General features: G+C 34.8%; 1 protein-coding gene across 7 annotated transcripts in view; it reads right to left on the reverse strand.

Moving 5' to 3' along the window:
• Positions 1–14,991, reverse strand: part of CCDC178 (coiled-coil domain containing 178) — a 514,890-nt gene that overhangs the window by 321,730 nt on the left and 178,169 nt on the right. For all 7 annotated transcript variants that reach the window (XM_047828874.1, XM_047828873.1, XM_047828870.1 and 4 more), the window contains 3 exons: positions 9,005–9,067; positions 7,575–7,736; positions 5,879–5,992 (listed from right to left, as the gene is read on the reverse strand). In XM_047828874.1, coding sequence (XP_047684830.1) covers positions 5,879–5,992; positions 7,575–7,736; positions 9,005–9,067 — 339 coding nt within the window. The remainder of the gene's footprint in view (positions 1–5,878; positions 5,993–7,574; positions 7,737–9,004; positions 9,068–14,991) is intronic.

Below are 14,991 nucleotides of genomic sequence, written 5' to 3' on the forward strand. Positions count from 1 at the left end.
TCTCCCCCCATCTCTTTTCCTCTCTCTCCATTTTCCCCTCTCTCCCTTGCACTAACTTGTCTGTCCCTCTACACGCCCACATACATGCACACCTTAAAGGCACATCCTTTCAAAATGCAAACATGTGGTTACTGTTTTTCAAACGTGTACACTGAAGGTAGGCAAGAATATACATTGTCCTGATCATTCAAACACAAGAAGTTGGTATTTAATACATTTCCCCAAGGCTGGCCTGTACAATTCCAGACTGAAGATTTTATTTTCCATCTATTTTTTTGCATGATCCCTTTATGACTGTTGATGTTTATATTGACTTAATGATTTACTGACTGGATGACTGACTTACAGAATGTTGTTCCCTACATCTGGCATTGCTTCTAATTAGTGCTACTCTCCCCCAACTGATTTCACAGATTTCAACTGCTCCCTTTGCTCCTATTTTCCTCCATTTCCCCCCATATGCTCCCTGATTCTTTCTCTGCTCTTACAGATTTCAAGAAGAAAGCCTAATCTTTTATATTTATTTTCCTACCCACTATTTGTCCACGACTTTCAACACTGGGTACTGTGTTTGAATTTCTATATCCTCCCTTTTTTTTTCTTTTTCTGGAAGTTCTGGAATGAGGGTGTTTGTTGGTTGGTTGGTTTGTTTTTGGTTTATTTTCAATACCTGAATATGGTTGAAAGATGAATGACTAGGATTCTTCAATGAGACCCAACAGGATATTATATTATTACTAGGAGAAAAGTCAACACCTCAAAAAAGTGTGAAGAGATACATAAGTATGGAGTAAATTAAGTATTCAGAAGCTGAAGAGGATGGGCAACTGTGAGTACAGCATGCTATCACTAAACTTGACTTTTAAGTCAGATTCCATAATTCATGCCTTAATCTTGAATGAGGATTCTTGTAGGAAACTAAGACAACCTCAGAAGCAATGGTATCTACAACTGAGACCAAACCAGCCAAATCAGCAATGCTGAAGGCGGTGTCAGAGGATTCTATACCAAAGGAAAGCAAGAGTGTGCTTCCTGCAGACAGCAGTGAAAAGCAAAAACAGTATTTTGGCACTTTACTAGGTACCATCAGTGAGGCTTTGGTACATGTGAACAGCATATCCCCCTCCACGGCATCAAAAAAGAGCAGAAATGGCACTATAATGAGCTGAGTAGAAGGAAGCTTTTAGATGCTCTATGTCAATCAGGGGTACAAATTTGAGCATCTCCAGTTCAAAAAAGGTTGGGGACCCCAAGAGCCATTTGTAAGTCTATTGATAAATGCTGAAGTGCCACCAGAGTAAATGGGAATAGAGGCATAAAAAAAGTACATTTAGAATCTGACCATCCTTTGGCTTATTTTTCTCAAACACTGTCATTTCCAGCCACATATTTAAAAAATATCAGGTAATAAATATTATAGAGGCGCCTGGTGGCTCAGACACTTGAGAGTCCAACTTTGGCTCAGGTCATGATCTCACAGTTTATGAGTTCAAGCCTCACACTGGGGTCTGTGCTGAGTGCAGAGAGCCTGTTTGGGATTCTCTCTCTGCCCTTCCCCCACTTGCACTTCCTCTCTCTCTCTCTCTCAAAATACATAAACTTAAAAATTAAATAAAGATTATATTCATATTCTAAATTATTAATTTCAGATTATATTTTAAGTAAGATTTAATAAATGTATTTTTAAATTATCTAAATGTAATAAGTGTATATTCTATGTCTATGATTTAAATGGGGGTGAAAATAGTAAAAATTCAGTAATGGCCCACGTTTAGCTTGGCCATGATTGAAATGCTTATGCACAATAAAAGATAAGATTATTTGTCTTAAAAATTATCTGTCTTAGAATTTAAGTTCTTAGAAGATAAAAATAGGGTCTACAGTATATTTTGTACACCTATCAGCATAAGAGTACTTAATAAATGCTATTAAATATTTGAATTACAGCAGTCTGGGGTTCCACAGCAGCATGGTACAGAAGGTGTTTCTTCATCCAGGGATCACCCATCTCACTGGCTTCATCTCTTTTCATTCTTATAATAGGTACCCTACTTTCTGGTCATACCAAACTACCTACAATTCCACAAACACACAGCACTATTCCATGATATCCTTGCTTTGCAAACATAGCATCTGTTTCTAAAATGCCTTACCTCATTTCTTCATCCATTTAAAAATTATATAATAATAATAATAGAAACCATTTGTTGAATACCTCCACTGCCAATCGTTTTTCATTCTTTTAGGCTTTGTGTGTATATCATCTCTGTTCTCTACAACATATGGCAATGCAAGTACTTAACCTCCATTTGCTCTGTGAGTAATAACCTCGCCTGAAAAACTTTCCCCAGATCCCTCAGTTCACAGCTCAGTTTCCTCCTCCATGACACTCTCCCACCTCATTATACTGCTGTCATAGCTTTGCTCGCAGAGTATTAATGCTCTCTGCGTCCTTGTCTACTCCCCAAAAAGATGATGTGCTTCTTGAGTGAACAAAGTTCTCCTTTTACCTCCTCAACTCCAGCAAATTCCAACAATGTTTAATATATCTCAAGTGTTCAATAATAACTGGAAAGGCAAACTAAGTTGAAGGACAAATAAAAGAAAATTAACCCTTCTTCTCTAGCACTTGAACTCCTAGTACCTTGGATAATACTGAGCACAAAGAAAGTGTTCAGCCATATTCTTCATTGAAATCTGTTATTTGTAAGACATACCACTTTTGGCAATTTTTAGTTAATATTTTTGAAACTAGTATTCAGATGTGGACGTGAGAACTGTGCTGGCTTTCAACTGTACTGCTCAACACATAGGTTTTAGGTTTTGTGATGTGTTACAAGTAACTTGTGATCAGTAACAGAAGTGTGCTGAGTAGTAGGAGCTTATTGGAATGTTTTTGATCCTGAGTTTAAAGGAAATACTTTTAATGTTCCATCATTGAGTATACCATTTTCTAAAAAATACTGGTAGACACACCATAACACACAATCAAGGTCAGAATGTTTTCATTCTGTTTCTAGGTAGTTGAAGGTCTTTTTGAAAATCATTGGTGGCTATGGTGTTTTATCAAATATTTTGGGTTGTCTTTCATTTCTGTAAATGTACTGAATTATATTAGTACAGCTGATCCTTGAACAGCACAGGTTTGAACTCTGCAGACCCACTTACATGCAGAGTTTTAACAGCACACTATTGTAAATATATTTTTTCTTCCTTATGATTTTCTTTAGTCTATTCTACTTTAATATAATAATATAGAATATAATATCTGTAGCATACAAAAATATATGTTAATCAACTGTTTGTTATCTTTAAAGCTTCCAGTCAATAGTAGGCTATTAGTAGTTAAGTTCTGGGGGAGTCAAAAGTTACATGTGGGTTTTCAACTATGTGGGGGCCGGCACCGCTAAATCCTGCACTGTTCAAGTATCAGCCGTACATTTCTTTATGCTGACTCATCTTCACATTCTTCAAAAGAATCTTAACGTGCATAATACATGCTTTTAAATCACACTGTAAAACCTCAACGCACTGATATATTTAAGGTTTTGTCATCTGTGTTCATAAATGAGATCACCTATAGAATTCTTTTTCATGCTAATCTTTTTCAGTTACAGTTTCAGAATTACATTATTACCGAATGAATTCAGAAGCTCTCCATACTTTGTTATGGTCTGTATCTGGTCTTTGTAGGGATACCTGTAAAGTACCTGGGCTTGTTCTTGCCACTAGTGGTCTAGACAAATGACATTTATTCTATAATTATCATTCTACTCTTGTTGTGATTCTTCCTCTTGACTCAGTTTTCATTATTTGCATTTTATAAATAAATTATATACTTCATCCAAATTTTAAAACAAACTGCTATGCAAAGCAGCATTCTTTCTTTCATTACTATATATAATTATTTCTCTGTTAGTTTTTCCCATGGCTGTTTTTATCCTCTTTTTGTTCACATAGATATGCTAAGCACTTTAAGTTTTTCTTACCAAAATAATTTATTGGTAATACTAAAGTATTACCCTGACCTGCTCCATAAATTTTGCTCTATGGTTTATCATCAGTCATTTATAAATAAATGGTAAGTTATATTTCTGAATATTCCTTAACACAGAAGCAAATAATGGAAAAAAAATGTAATTTAAAAAATATGCCCAGAGGGGTACCTGGGTGACTCAGTCAGTTAAGTGTATGACTCTTGATTTCAGCTCAGGTCATGATCTCACGGTTTGTGAACTTGAGTCCTGCATGGGGTTCTGAGCTGACAGGGTGGAGCCTGCTTGGGATGCTCTCTCCCTCTCTCTTCTCTCTGCTCCTCCCCCACTTGTTTTCTCTCTCTCTCTAAAAATAAACTTAAAAAAATTTTCTAAAAACATATTTCCAGTGATCTATACAAATGTTTTCTTTTTGCTGTAATTTTTTTTTTGTTAGAGTTCTAACTTTACTTCACTATATTCAACAAAAGTAACCTGTATGAGCATATCAGAATAATGTAATGGTTAAGAGCATAGATTCTGGTGCCAATGCCAGATTTAGTGAATCTCGACTGCACCATTAACAAGCTATGTGAAACTGAACAAGTTCATTAAAAAACAAGGCATTAGATTCTTCAACTGTAGAATGGAGATAATAATAGCATAATCTTTGTAGAGTTATTATGAAGTTGAAATGAGTTAATATATCTGAGCATTTTAAATAACGTCTGGATATAGAGAACTGAAAAATACCAGTATCTGTTGTTGGAGTTATTGTTGCTAGTATTATTATATTCCTTGGTAAATTTTTAATATTTATTTTGTGGCCTAGTACAAACATTTTAAAAATATTATGATTACAAAGGGGTGCCCGTGTGGCCCAGTCGGTTATGTGTCCAACTTCAGCTCAGGCCATGATCTCATGGTTTGGTTTGTGGGTTCGAGCCCCGCGTCGGGCTCCATGCTGACAGCTCAGAGCCTGAGCCTGCTTCAGATTCTGTGTCTCCTTCTCTCTCTGTCCCTCCCTGCTCTTGTTCTGTCTCTCTCAAAAATGAATAAATGTTAAAAAAATTTTTTAAAAAGATATGATTACACCTCTATCTAATAGCCAACATGCTGTCCACCAACAAATCCAATTGGTGCTACCTTAAAAATATATTCAGAGGATAGCAAGTTGAAGACAGTGGACTATCTCCACTTCCCCATATCCAGTGATTTTATAAAGACAGAATACTGGAGATAAGGATTTTCAGGGAGCAAATATTTCTTTAATTTTTTTTTTAATGCTTATTTACTTTTGAGAGAGACAGAGAGAGTGTGAGCAGGATAGGGGCAGAGCAAGAGGGAGACAGAATCCAGAGCAGACTTCAGGCTCTGAGCAAGCTGTCAGCACAGAGCCTGATGCGGGGCTCGAACTCACAAACTGCGAGATCAAGACCTGAGCCGAAATCAGATGCATAACCAACTGAACCACCCAGGTGCCCAGGGAGCAAATATTTCTGATTTGGAAAAAGCCCTGAAGCCTTTTGGTATATGACCATGCTGCCTTTACAATGGTGTGAGGGTAAAATTAAGTTGTCGGATATTAACAAATGGTTCAGTCTGTAGATTGGTCTCATCTCTAGAAACATGGTACTATCTGGTACAATACAGAAATCCCTACCTCTACTTTGTAGGAAAGGTTAACAGGAGGGTGCACTAGTACAGTGGGAAAAACACTATAAAAGAGAAAAAATGAAGATACACTCTGTGTGTGTATGTGTGAGTGTGTGTGTATGCGTATAGAAACTTAGTGCAACCAATTAGAAATGAGAGGTATCCACCTAAAATAAATTGCTTGAATAGTTTTCATTGACATAAAGAGGTTGGAAATTCATAAATTTTTTTGGTATTAAATTTCTTACCTCAGTTTCTATTATTGCATCACGAGTTTTCTTCCCTTTTTTTCTCAAATTTTTCTTTGTTCTTTCCACATTTCTTTTAACATTTTCTCTTTTCTCAATTATATCATTTAATGTCTAGAAGACAGTCAGAAATTAAGATATGCAGCAGTTACAATCCAACTACCCTGGTTTAGACCAAGTAGTTCCCAAATGACCATTTTAATAGTAACAATATGTATTTTGGTAGAAAGGGAAAGGACCACCACACACGAATAACAAAAATATACTATGATATCCACATCCCAATATTCCACTTGAATTAGCAGATAAAACCAAAATCTAACAAATTTTCGCTAAATAACAAAAACTAATAAACTCACATAGAAATTATAAGTTTTCACCATATTTGAAAATTTTAACCAAAATTAAAACTCCAAATACCAATTATCAGCGATCATTACCAAAAGTGCATAAAAACTTGCTATTTCCAAGAGTCTGTGTTAAATTCATAGTTCTTATAGTTTATAAACTATTAAAATATAATAAAAACAAAAATGATTACTGAACTATAAGATGAGGAAAAAAAACAATGGCTATTATAAAATAAGGGGGAATAAAAGTCATTAATCTTTTTAGGAATTCATTATGCTCAGATGATTATACTGAGGCTTTTGAAGCAATTAATAAATTTCCATCACTAATGTAAGGAGGAGCCATTATTAAAATCATTTATCTCACTAGGTGTTAGTACTGGTTATATATTCATTACATGAGCTCTAGGATAAGCAATTAAGAGCCCTGAATATAGTAGTATACTCAGAATTTGTTGTTGCCATGTTTTATGGCCTTGTACAAGCTGCTTCGTGCATTTAGGCCCTAGTTTTCTCAAGTCCACAACACAGGTAAGCTCTGTCTTGGCTATTTCACAGGGAGGCTTTGAAGATCGAAATAAACTTTCAAAATGGGAACATTTTATAAATCATAAAGTTTTTTTAATTAAAAAATTGAAAATTATTAAAGGCCATTTTAATAAATTATTAAATTACATCATCATTTGCAAAGAAAAAAATTCTGTTGCTAAAATGGCCCAAACGAATGTATGTATGTCCTCCCTGCACCTAAGGACAAGAATATATAACTCTCACCACACCCTCTACTTCTCCAAAAGACTAATGACAGGATGCATACATATTTTTCTACTAAATTTTTCTTTGGGAAGGGCTAGTAGTATCAGTAACTGCCATAAACTTGTTGTTTTGAAAATATTTTATCGACATTTGCTTTATTTTTCATCCTATGTGTCTCAACTTCTTCCACATACATCAAAAATTTATCATAAAAATGTCAAGATGCATTAGATTTTATATTTGAGTAAACATAGCTTCAGCATTTTATTAACAGGCAGTGAAGACTCTGAATTAAATTTAACATAGTGGGCAATCACAAAAGAAAAATCACTACTCATCTGTTTGAAAACTGCTTTTCCTAGGTACACTTTAAGATAGAGTATGGGGGCCCAGGTAATAGCATCAATAGTCTTGCCATTTGGTTCCACCATAGATCAGCTGTGTGGTCATAAAATACTCATTTTGTTCATGCTTTTATGTCTTCCTATGTGAAATCATAATATTCCAAATAATAATGTAAGATCACATATACGATTTATCGACCTCAACACTCCTGGAAATTAGCTTCTGGATTAATTGTAAATGCTTACGTCAGCATGCTCTTTGTGGGCAGTTCTGATTTTTGCGGCATCTTCTTCTAGTTCAAGCAGCGGTGTCTCTAGTTCCGCCAGTGCTAGGGTGTACATTGCTTTCTTTTCCATAAGATCCTGTCTCTCAAGGATCTGTTCTTCTTGAATGGAATACAATTTTTTCTGCCAGCAAAAATTTTAAAGAATTCATTAAGTTATCAATCACCTAAACATGAGATAAGGAGTGCACTTGTGATGAGCACCAGGTGATGTATGGAATTGTTGAGTCACTATATTGCACACCTGAAACTAATATAACACTGCCTGCTAACTGGAATTAAAAACTTAAAAAAAGTAAACATTTATTGAGTCTCAGTCTTGTGTCAGGCAATAATATTTGTTGTTATTTGAAAATTAAAAAAAAATTATGCCACCACAAAAAATAGGTATGAATATACCATATTTAAACAATGTAGTTATTATTCAAAAATGAGAGACAATTAATACAGATAATAAAAATCAAACATTCTTATGTAAGTATTGGAAGATAATAAGGTTAAAAAGCACACTAACAACAAATATTGAAATATATGTAATTCTGGCAAACTAAAACCCAGTAAAACCAATGGACAAGAAGTTAATGACAAAATACTAAGCTAAAAGGGCTAGAAAATTATGGAATTATTGAACATACATATACATAGAAAGAAAAATAAATCAGGAAATTTGGCATTATAAGCATAGAGAAGCGGAGAAACACTGCTTTTATATGTTTGAAAATGCCAAATTTCCTAACAGAAGAAATCACAAAATTTGTGTTCATTTCAAAGAAGACCAGAGGTGCAGATAATCTCAAATAAGTGTATACAATAACACTGTTTTGGACTGTTTTGCCTCTTGATTTTATTTTTAGAACTTCAAGTATTCATGTATTTCTGAAGGGGAGCCATTCTAGAAACATGTCAAAGATCAAAACAGACAACCTGGGTTCCAAAGGATATGCAGGTGGTAGACGAAGATAAAGACATTTTAAATTGACTTTGCTAGCTATATTAATTTGATTTCAAAATCTTTATATAGAAATAACATATGTTTTTTCAGTGTTAAATACAGAAATTCAATTGAAAGACACTAAAAGTAAAGAAAACATAACATCATCACAAAGCAAACTAAGGAGACACTTAGGAATAAGATCTCACTGCCCTTTTACTAGACTGGCAGAAATTCCCATTAAGCCACAAAATGAGATATGTGTATGGGAGGTCAGTTTCTTTATGCATGATCAGGCTCTGCTAGTCGTACACAGAGGGCAACTGTCATCAGCTAAGGAGAGAAAACTGCTGGCTTGCAAACCAAGTAGGGAAAAGATGCCTCATTACAGGCAAATTTAAAATGCTAAGTACAATGCAAATTAAAGGAAGAATAAAATATTGAAACCGAATTAGGATTACCTGAATCATCATTCCATTAGTCACTTCACTTCGAATAAGTCTTTTCAAGAATTCTTCTCTACCCTATATATTATCAAATTTAAAAAAGGTTTTATTTATAGAATATCAGAAAATATTATTGAAGACAACTGATAACACAAGCAACATTTTACTTACATTATAATAAAGAATAAAATATTTATTAAAAATTGAGTATTATAAAAAAACAACAGCCAACCAACCAAACATACAACCAAAAAATCCGATGTTATTTGAAACAAAATAAGTGATACAAGACCAAGAAAAAGAATTTCAGTTCAGTTCAAGTTACTTTATAATCCTGAACTAAAAGATCAAAGTAATCAAAAAGGAGAGACTAAACAGTCTTCAATTCCTCTTTTTAAAAACTATCAGTTTGCTTTTAATAACATCTTCCAGAAGGAACACATTCAATTTTGAAAATTGATAGTCTGAAGTTTGTAAAATGTAATCAGATTCTCCATTTGGCCAGAATATTTTTTTTTCTTTTTTCTTAAAAAAAAAAAAAATCATTCTTTGGAATTTAGTAGGCCAAAAATGTGTAGAAAAAAAATTTTTTTTCTGTTACTTGGATAGATTTAAACTCTCCATAGTTGTAATTGACATTACCACACAACACCAGAGATGCTTCCTTTTAATTATGCAGTATGGATTACGTAGCTACTGAGAACAGTATTGGGAAAATGAATCCATATTACTGTAGATTTAACACAAGAGATAGAGTATGGTCTTAGTAAAGTACTTATTAAACTATCATTGAAAATGTTTAAGAAGAGTGGATGGAGAATGACAAAGAGTTACAGTAGCTGTAAAAACATCTAAATAACTTATTGAACAAATGAATTAACAAATAACAAAGTACTTTTGGTCCCTAGGTTGGGTAATCAAGCTATCAAAGTTTTAGGTTCTTTCAAACTCAAAAATAGGTTTTTAAAAAAAATCTCTTCGGGGCGCCTGGGTGGCGCAGTCGGTTAAACGTCCGACTTCAGCCAGGTCCCGATCTCGTGGTCCGTGAGTTCGAGCCCCGCGTCGGGCTCTGGGCTGATGGCTCAGAGCCTGGAGCCTGTTTCCAATTCTGTGTCTCCCTCTCTCTCTGCCCCTCCCCCGTTCATGCTCTGTCTCTCTCTGTCCCAAAAATAAATAAACGTTGAAAAAAAAAATTTTTTTAAAAATCTCTTCATATAATGAGAAACTCCAGATCCATTAAAATATCATAATCACACAGATTCTTACTCATGAACAGCATGTGAAGGATGGAGAGTGAAACCAGGCCGACAAGGTGTTTCCCTGAGACTTAAGGAAATAGGGGCAGTGGTAGGAAATGCAGAGGTAAGTGCCTGAATAAGAACTGAAAGAAGAAACCATTTTCAGGAGGATGGACTGCAACCCAGCCTGTGCCAAACTTTTCAGTTCTTCTAATTGTCAATGGATTGTAAAAGGAATGGAAGTCCAGAAAATTCACCATTTCACACCTCTGACAAAAATGGATTCAACCAAGACTTACCAGTGGATGCTAAATTTGGATAAAAAATTTTTTTTGGAAACAAAGATAATTTCATGTTCTTAACATATCACTCAATTGGGTCAATACTACAACAGGAGAATAAACAAATTTATTAGTCATAACTTTAACCAAATGACCAAACTTACTGTCACTAATAATGAGACAAACTTGCACCATGTGCTTTGTGATGTTTCATTGACACAATATGATAACTATGTAATAGTCCTGCCAAAAGTGTTTAACCTGAATTTAACAATGAGAACAAAAAAATAAACCCATTGTGAGAGATGTTCTGGAAAGTAAATTGCTTAGACTCTTCAACAAATGTTAATGCAATAAAAGGCAATTTTTTTTAATGTAGGAGACTCTAAAGATTAAAAGAGACTCTAGAGTTATGAGATAAATGGAAGACATGGTGTTCAGTTACATATAGAAACCAACTGAATTAGAGAAGTTTGCATGTGGACTGTATATTTGTGCCATTTATCTAATCATTGCCTTTTAGCTTTAAATCCACTCTCTTAACTAATTTGAGATACTAGGGCTGGATATGTAAACTATTTTCTTCTGCCAGCTGGCTTCAAGTGAGGCTTTATCAATAGAGGGCAATGGTGGGGCTTACAAGGCTGCAGCAAGGCCCTTGACAACCTTGTTCTGTTTCCAATGGTTTCCTCCTTCTTCCTGTAGAATTGCTGCCAGCTGGTGTGTGGAAAACCAATGGTGCCTACCCTCCAGGTTCTCTACCCAGAAACTCCATTCAAACTCCATTTAACCTTCATCAAATTCTCTGGCACCTGGCAGATAGCTGCTTAAGGTCATCGACTGAGACACAGCCACGCTCTCTCCAGTAAGACCTTACTCTACTTTGGAGGAAGGTAGCCTCTTTCACGCTCTTTGGGTATTTATCCCTAAAGGCTGTGGATGCTCCCTATATTTGCTATTCTTGTATTCTTTAGAGGTCAACAAGCTTTCTCTGTAATAAAAAAAAAAAAAGTAAAAAAAAATATAGGCTTTGGGGACATAAAGCCTCCATAAAAATAAGTCAATCCTGGTTTTGGAGAATAAAATATATCAAAAGATCACTTTGAAGAGCTTCAAAGAAGTCAAAGAAAAGGCGGAGCATTCTCAGATGCTGAGAAGAGCCCAGATTGAAACAGTCACCTTTGACCTGTTGCCTGGCTTTAGCAGACAAAAACCAGAAGGTGGCAGCAAAGAGCTATTCTACTGGAAGAGACTTATACTAGGACAAAGAACTGAAGAGCAATGCAACACTTAATGCTGTGTCCGGAAATCCACTTTCAAAGAGAAAAGAGAAGTAAACACCAAATATAAATAGATATAAGCTCAGAATCAAGGAAGCAGCTTGATTTCAGTTTGCTTTCCAGTGATGGAGGGGAGTTAAGACCAAAGTTGGAGAACTCAAATTATTATATAAGATTTTAGACCAGGAACAGAGAAAACAAGAATTAAAAATTAAGAGTTATAACGAAAAATTGAGTATTTCTGCAAATAACTGAGTTGTACTGAATCAGTGGGGCAGAGCAGCTCTGACTTGCATTCTTAGGGCACTCTTTTGTGGCCAGGAACCTAACAAAAAGTACAGGTAGCAGCCCAAATGGATTCTTTCTAAAAATAAACACAAGGGTGCTTGTGTTTTTACCTTTCTTTCTTTATGAAAATAAATGGGTTTTTTTGGAGAAACATTTTTAAATTACAGAATTAAAATTAAAATAACCTGAATCTCCAAACCCAGGGATATGCATTGTGACTTTTTGGTGTATTGCTTTTTAGGTCCAGGGATTCAAGTTGTTATCGTTGGTAGAGTCAGCCTAGATAGATAGATAGTCTTTCTTTCTCAGCCACTAAAAAAAGCAAAAGCACCATTTTTAAAAATTTACAACTGAATGAATTTACAATTTATCCTTGTACTCATATTATACAACAAATCTATTACTGAAAAATTTGTGTTTTTAAAATTTTCCCACTATATGTTAGCTATGTATTTATGTTTTCCATAAACACGTATTGAGTACCTACTTTGTTCTCAGCACTAGTCTAGGCACTGAGATGCAGTTGTACAAAACAAACAATTCTTGTCCTCCTGGAGTATATTTTCTAGTTGGTATTATGTAACTAATCATAAACATCCTTAACACCCATCTTTGTAGCCTTTGTTCGTCTTTATTATCTGGTGATTTTCTTTAAGTCTTATTTTTAGAAATAATTAACTATAGATTGCAAATGTATTTAGTATTTAAAGTTCTTTACATGGGGTGCCTGGGTGGCTCAGCTGGCTGAACTTCCGACTTCGGATCAGATCATAATCTTGCAGATTGTTAGTTCGAGCCCCACGTCGGGCTCTGTGCTGACAGCTCAGAGCCTGGAGCCTACTTCAGATTCTGTGTCTCCCTCTCTCTCTGCCCTTCCCCCATGCATGCTCTGTCTCTGTCTCTCAAAAATAAACATTAAAAAATAATAAAAATAAAGTCTTTACATATATTGGTTTAATATCTACAAATCAATGTGAAACATGACATTAACAAAATGAAAGATAAAAACCATATGATCACCTCAACAGATGCAGAAAAAAAAAAAACAATAGAAAAAACCCAAAATCAGTACATGATTAAAAACTCTCAACAAAGTCGGTTTAGAAGGAACATAACTCAACATAAAAACGCCATACATGACAAACCAATAGCTAACATATTACTCAATGGTGAACAAATGAAAGCTTTTCCTTTAATATCAGGAACAAGACAAGGATGTCCACTCTTACCACTTTTATTCAAAATAGTAATGTAAATCTTAGCTGTAGCAAAGAGACAAGAAAAACTAATAAAAAGCATTCAAATTTAAAGAAGTAAAACTGTCACTATTTGCAGATGACATATTAATATAGAGAGAGAACCCTAATACTCTACCAAAAAATTATTAGAACTAATAAATTAATTCATTAAAGTTGCAGGATACAAAATAATAGAGAGATATGTTGTATTTTTATACATTAATAATAAAGTAGCAGGGGCGCCTGGGTGGCGCAGTCGGTTAAGCGTCCGACTTCAGCCAGGTCACGATCTCGCGGTCCGTGAATTCGAGCCCCGCATCGGGCTCTGGGCTGATGGCTCAGGGCCTGGAGCCTGTTTCCAATTCTGTGTCTCCCTCTCTCTCTGCCCCTCCCCCGTTCATGCTCTGTCTCCTTCTGTCCCAAAAATAAATAAACGTTGAAAAAAAATTAAAAAAAAAATAATAAAGTAGCAGAAGAAAAAATTAAGAAAATAATCCCATTTAAAATTAAGCAAAAAGAATAAAATACCTAGGAATAAATTTAACCAAGGAAGTGAAAGATCTATAACCTGAAAACTGCATGACACTGATGAAAGAAAGTGAAAACAACACAAACAAATGAAATCATATACCATGCTCATGACACAGAAAAATTAATATTGTTAAAATATTTAGGCTACCCAAAGTTACTAATCTACAGTTTCAATACAATCCTTATCAAAATATCAACACTGTTTTTCACAGAACTAGAACAAATAATCCTAAATTTGTATGGAATCATAAAAGCACTCAGTAGCCAAAGCAATCTTGACAAAGAACAAAGCTGGAGGTATCATAATCCCAGATTTCAAAACACAACACAATGCTACAGTAATCAAAACAGTTTGGTACTGACACAAAAACAGACACATAGATCCGTAGAACAGAATACAGAGTGCAGTGCATAAATAAACCTATGCTTATATATGGTCAATTAATACCTGACAAAGGAGGCAAGAATATACAATGAGGAAAAGTCAGTCTCCTCAATAAACGGTTGTTGGGAAAAACTGGACAACTACGTGCGAAAGAATGAGCCTGAACCACTATCTTACATCAGACACAAAAAATAAACTCAAAATGGATTAAAGATCTAAATGTGAGACCTAAAACAGTAAAACTCTGAAAGAAAACATAGGAAGTGATCTTCTGTACACCAGCCTTAGCGACATATTTTATAGACATGTTTCCTCAAGATTCTCACCCTCACTAATCATCAGTGAAATGCAAGTCAAAACCACGAGATGAGACCCCCTACCAGTCAGAATGGTTATTATCAAAAAGATAAGAAATAACAAGTGTTGTCAAGGATATGGAGAAAAGGGAAACCTCATATGCTGTCAGTTTGAATGTGAATTGGTGCAACCACTATGGAAAACAGTATGGAAGTTCCTCGATAAATTAAAAATAGAAATATCATATGATTTATTAGTTCTACCCTAACCCTAGCCAAATAAAACAAAAACACTAATTCAAAGAGATATATAAGCCCCTATGTTCTCTGAAGCATTATTTACAATAGACAATAAATGGAAGCAACCTCAGTGTCCTTCAATAGATGAAATGGATAAAGATGTGGTATACATATACACAACTGAATATTACTCAGCCATAAAAATGATGAGATCTTGCCATTTGC

Source organism: Prionailurus viverrinus, chromosome D3, assembly GCF_022837055.1.
Source record: "Prionailurus viverrinus isolate Anna chromosome D3, UM_Priviv_1.0, whole genome shotgun sequence".
In the NCBI taxonomy this organism is placed as follows: domain Eukaryota; kingdom Metazoa; phylum Chordata; class Mammalia; order Carnivora; family Felidae; genus Prionailurus; species Prionailurus viverrinus.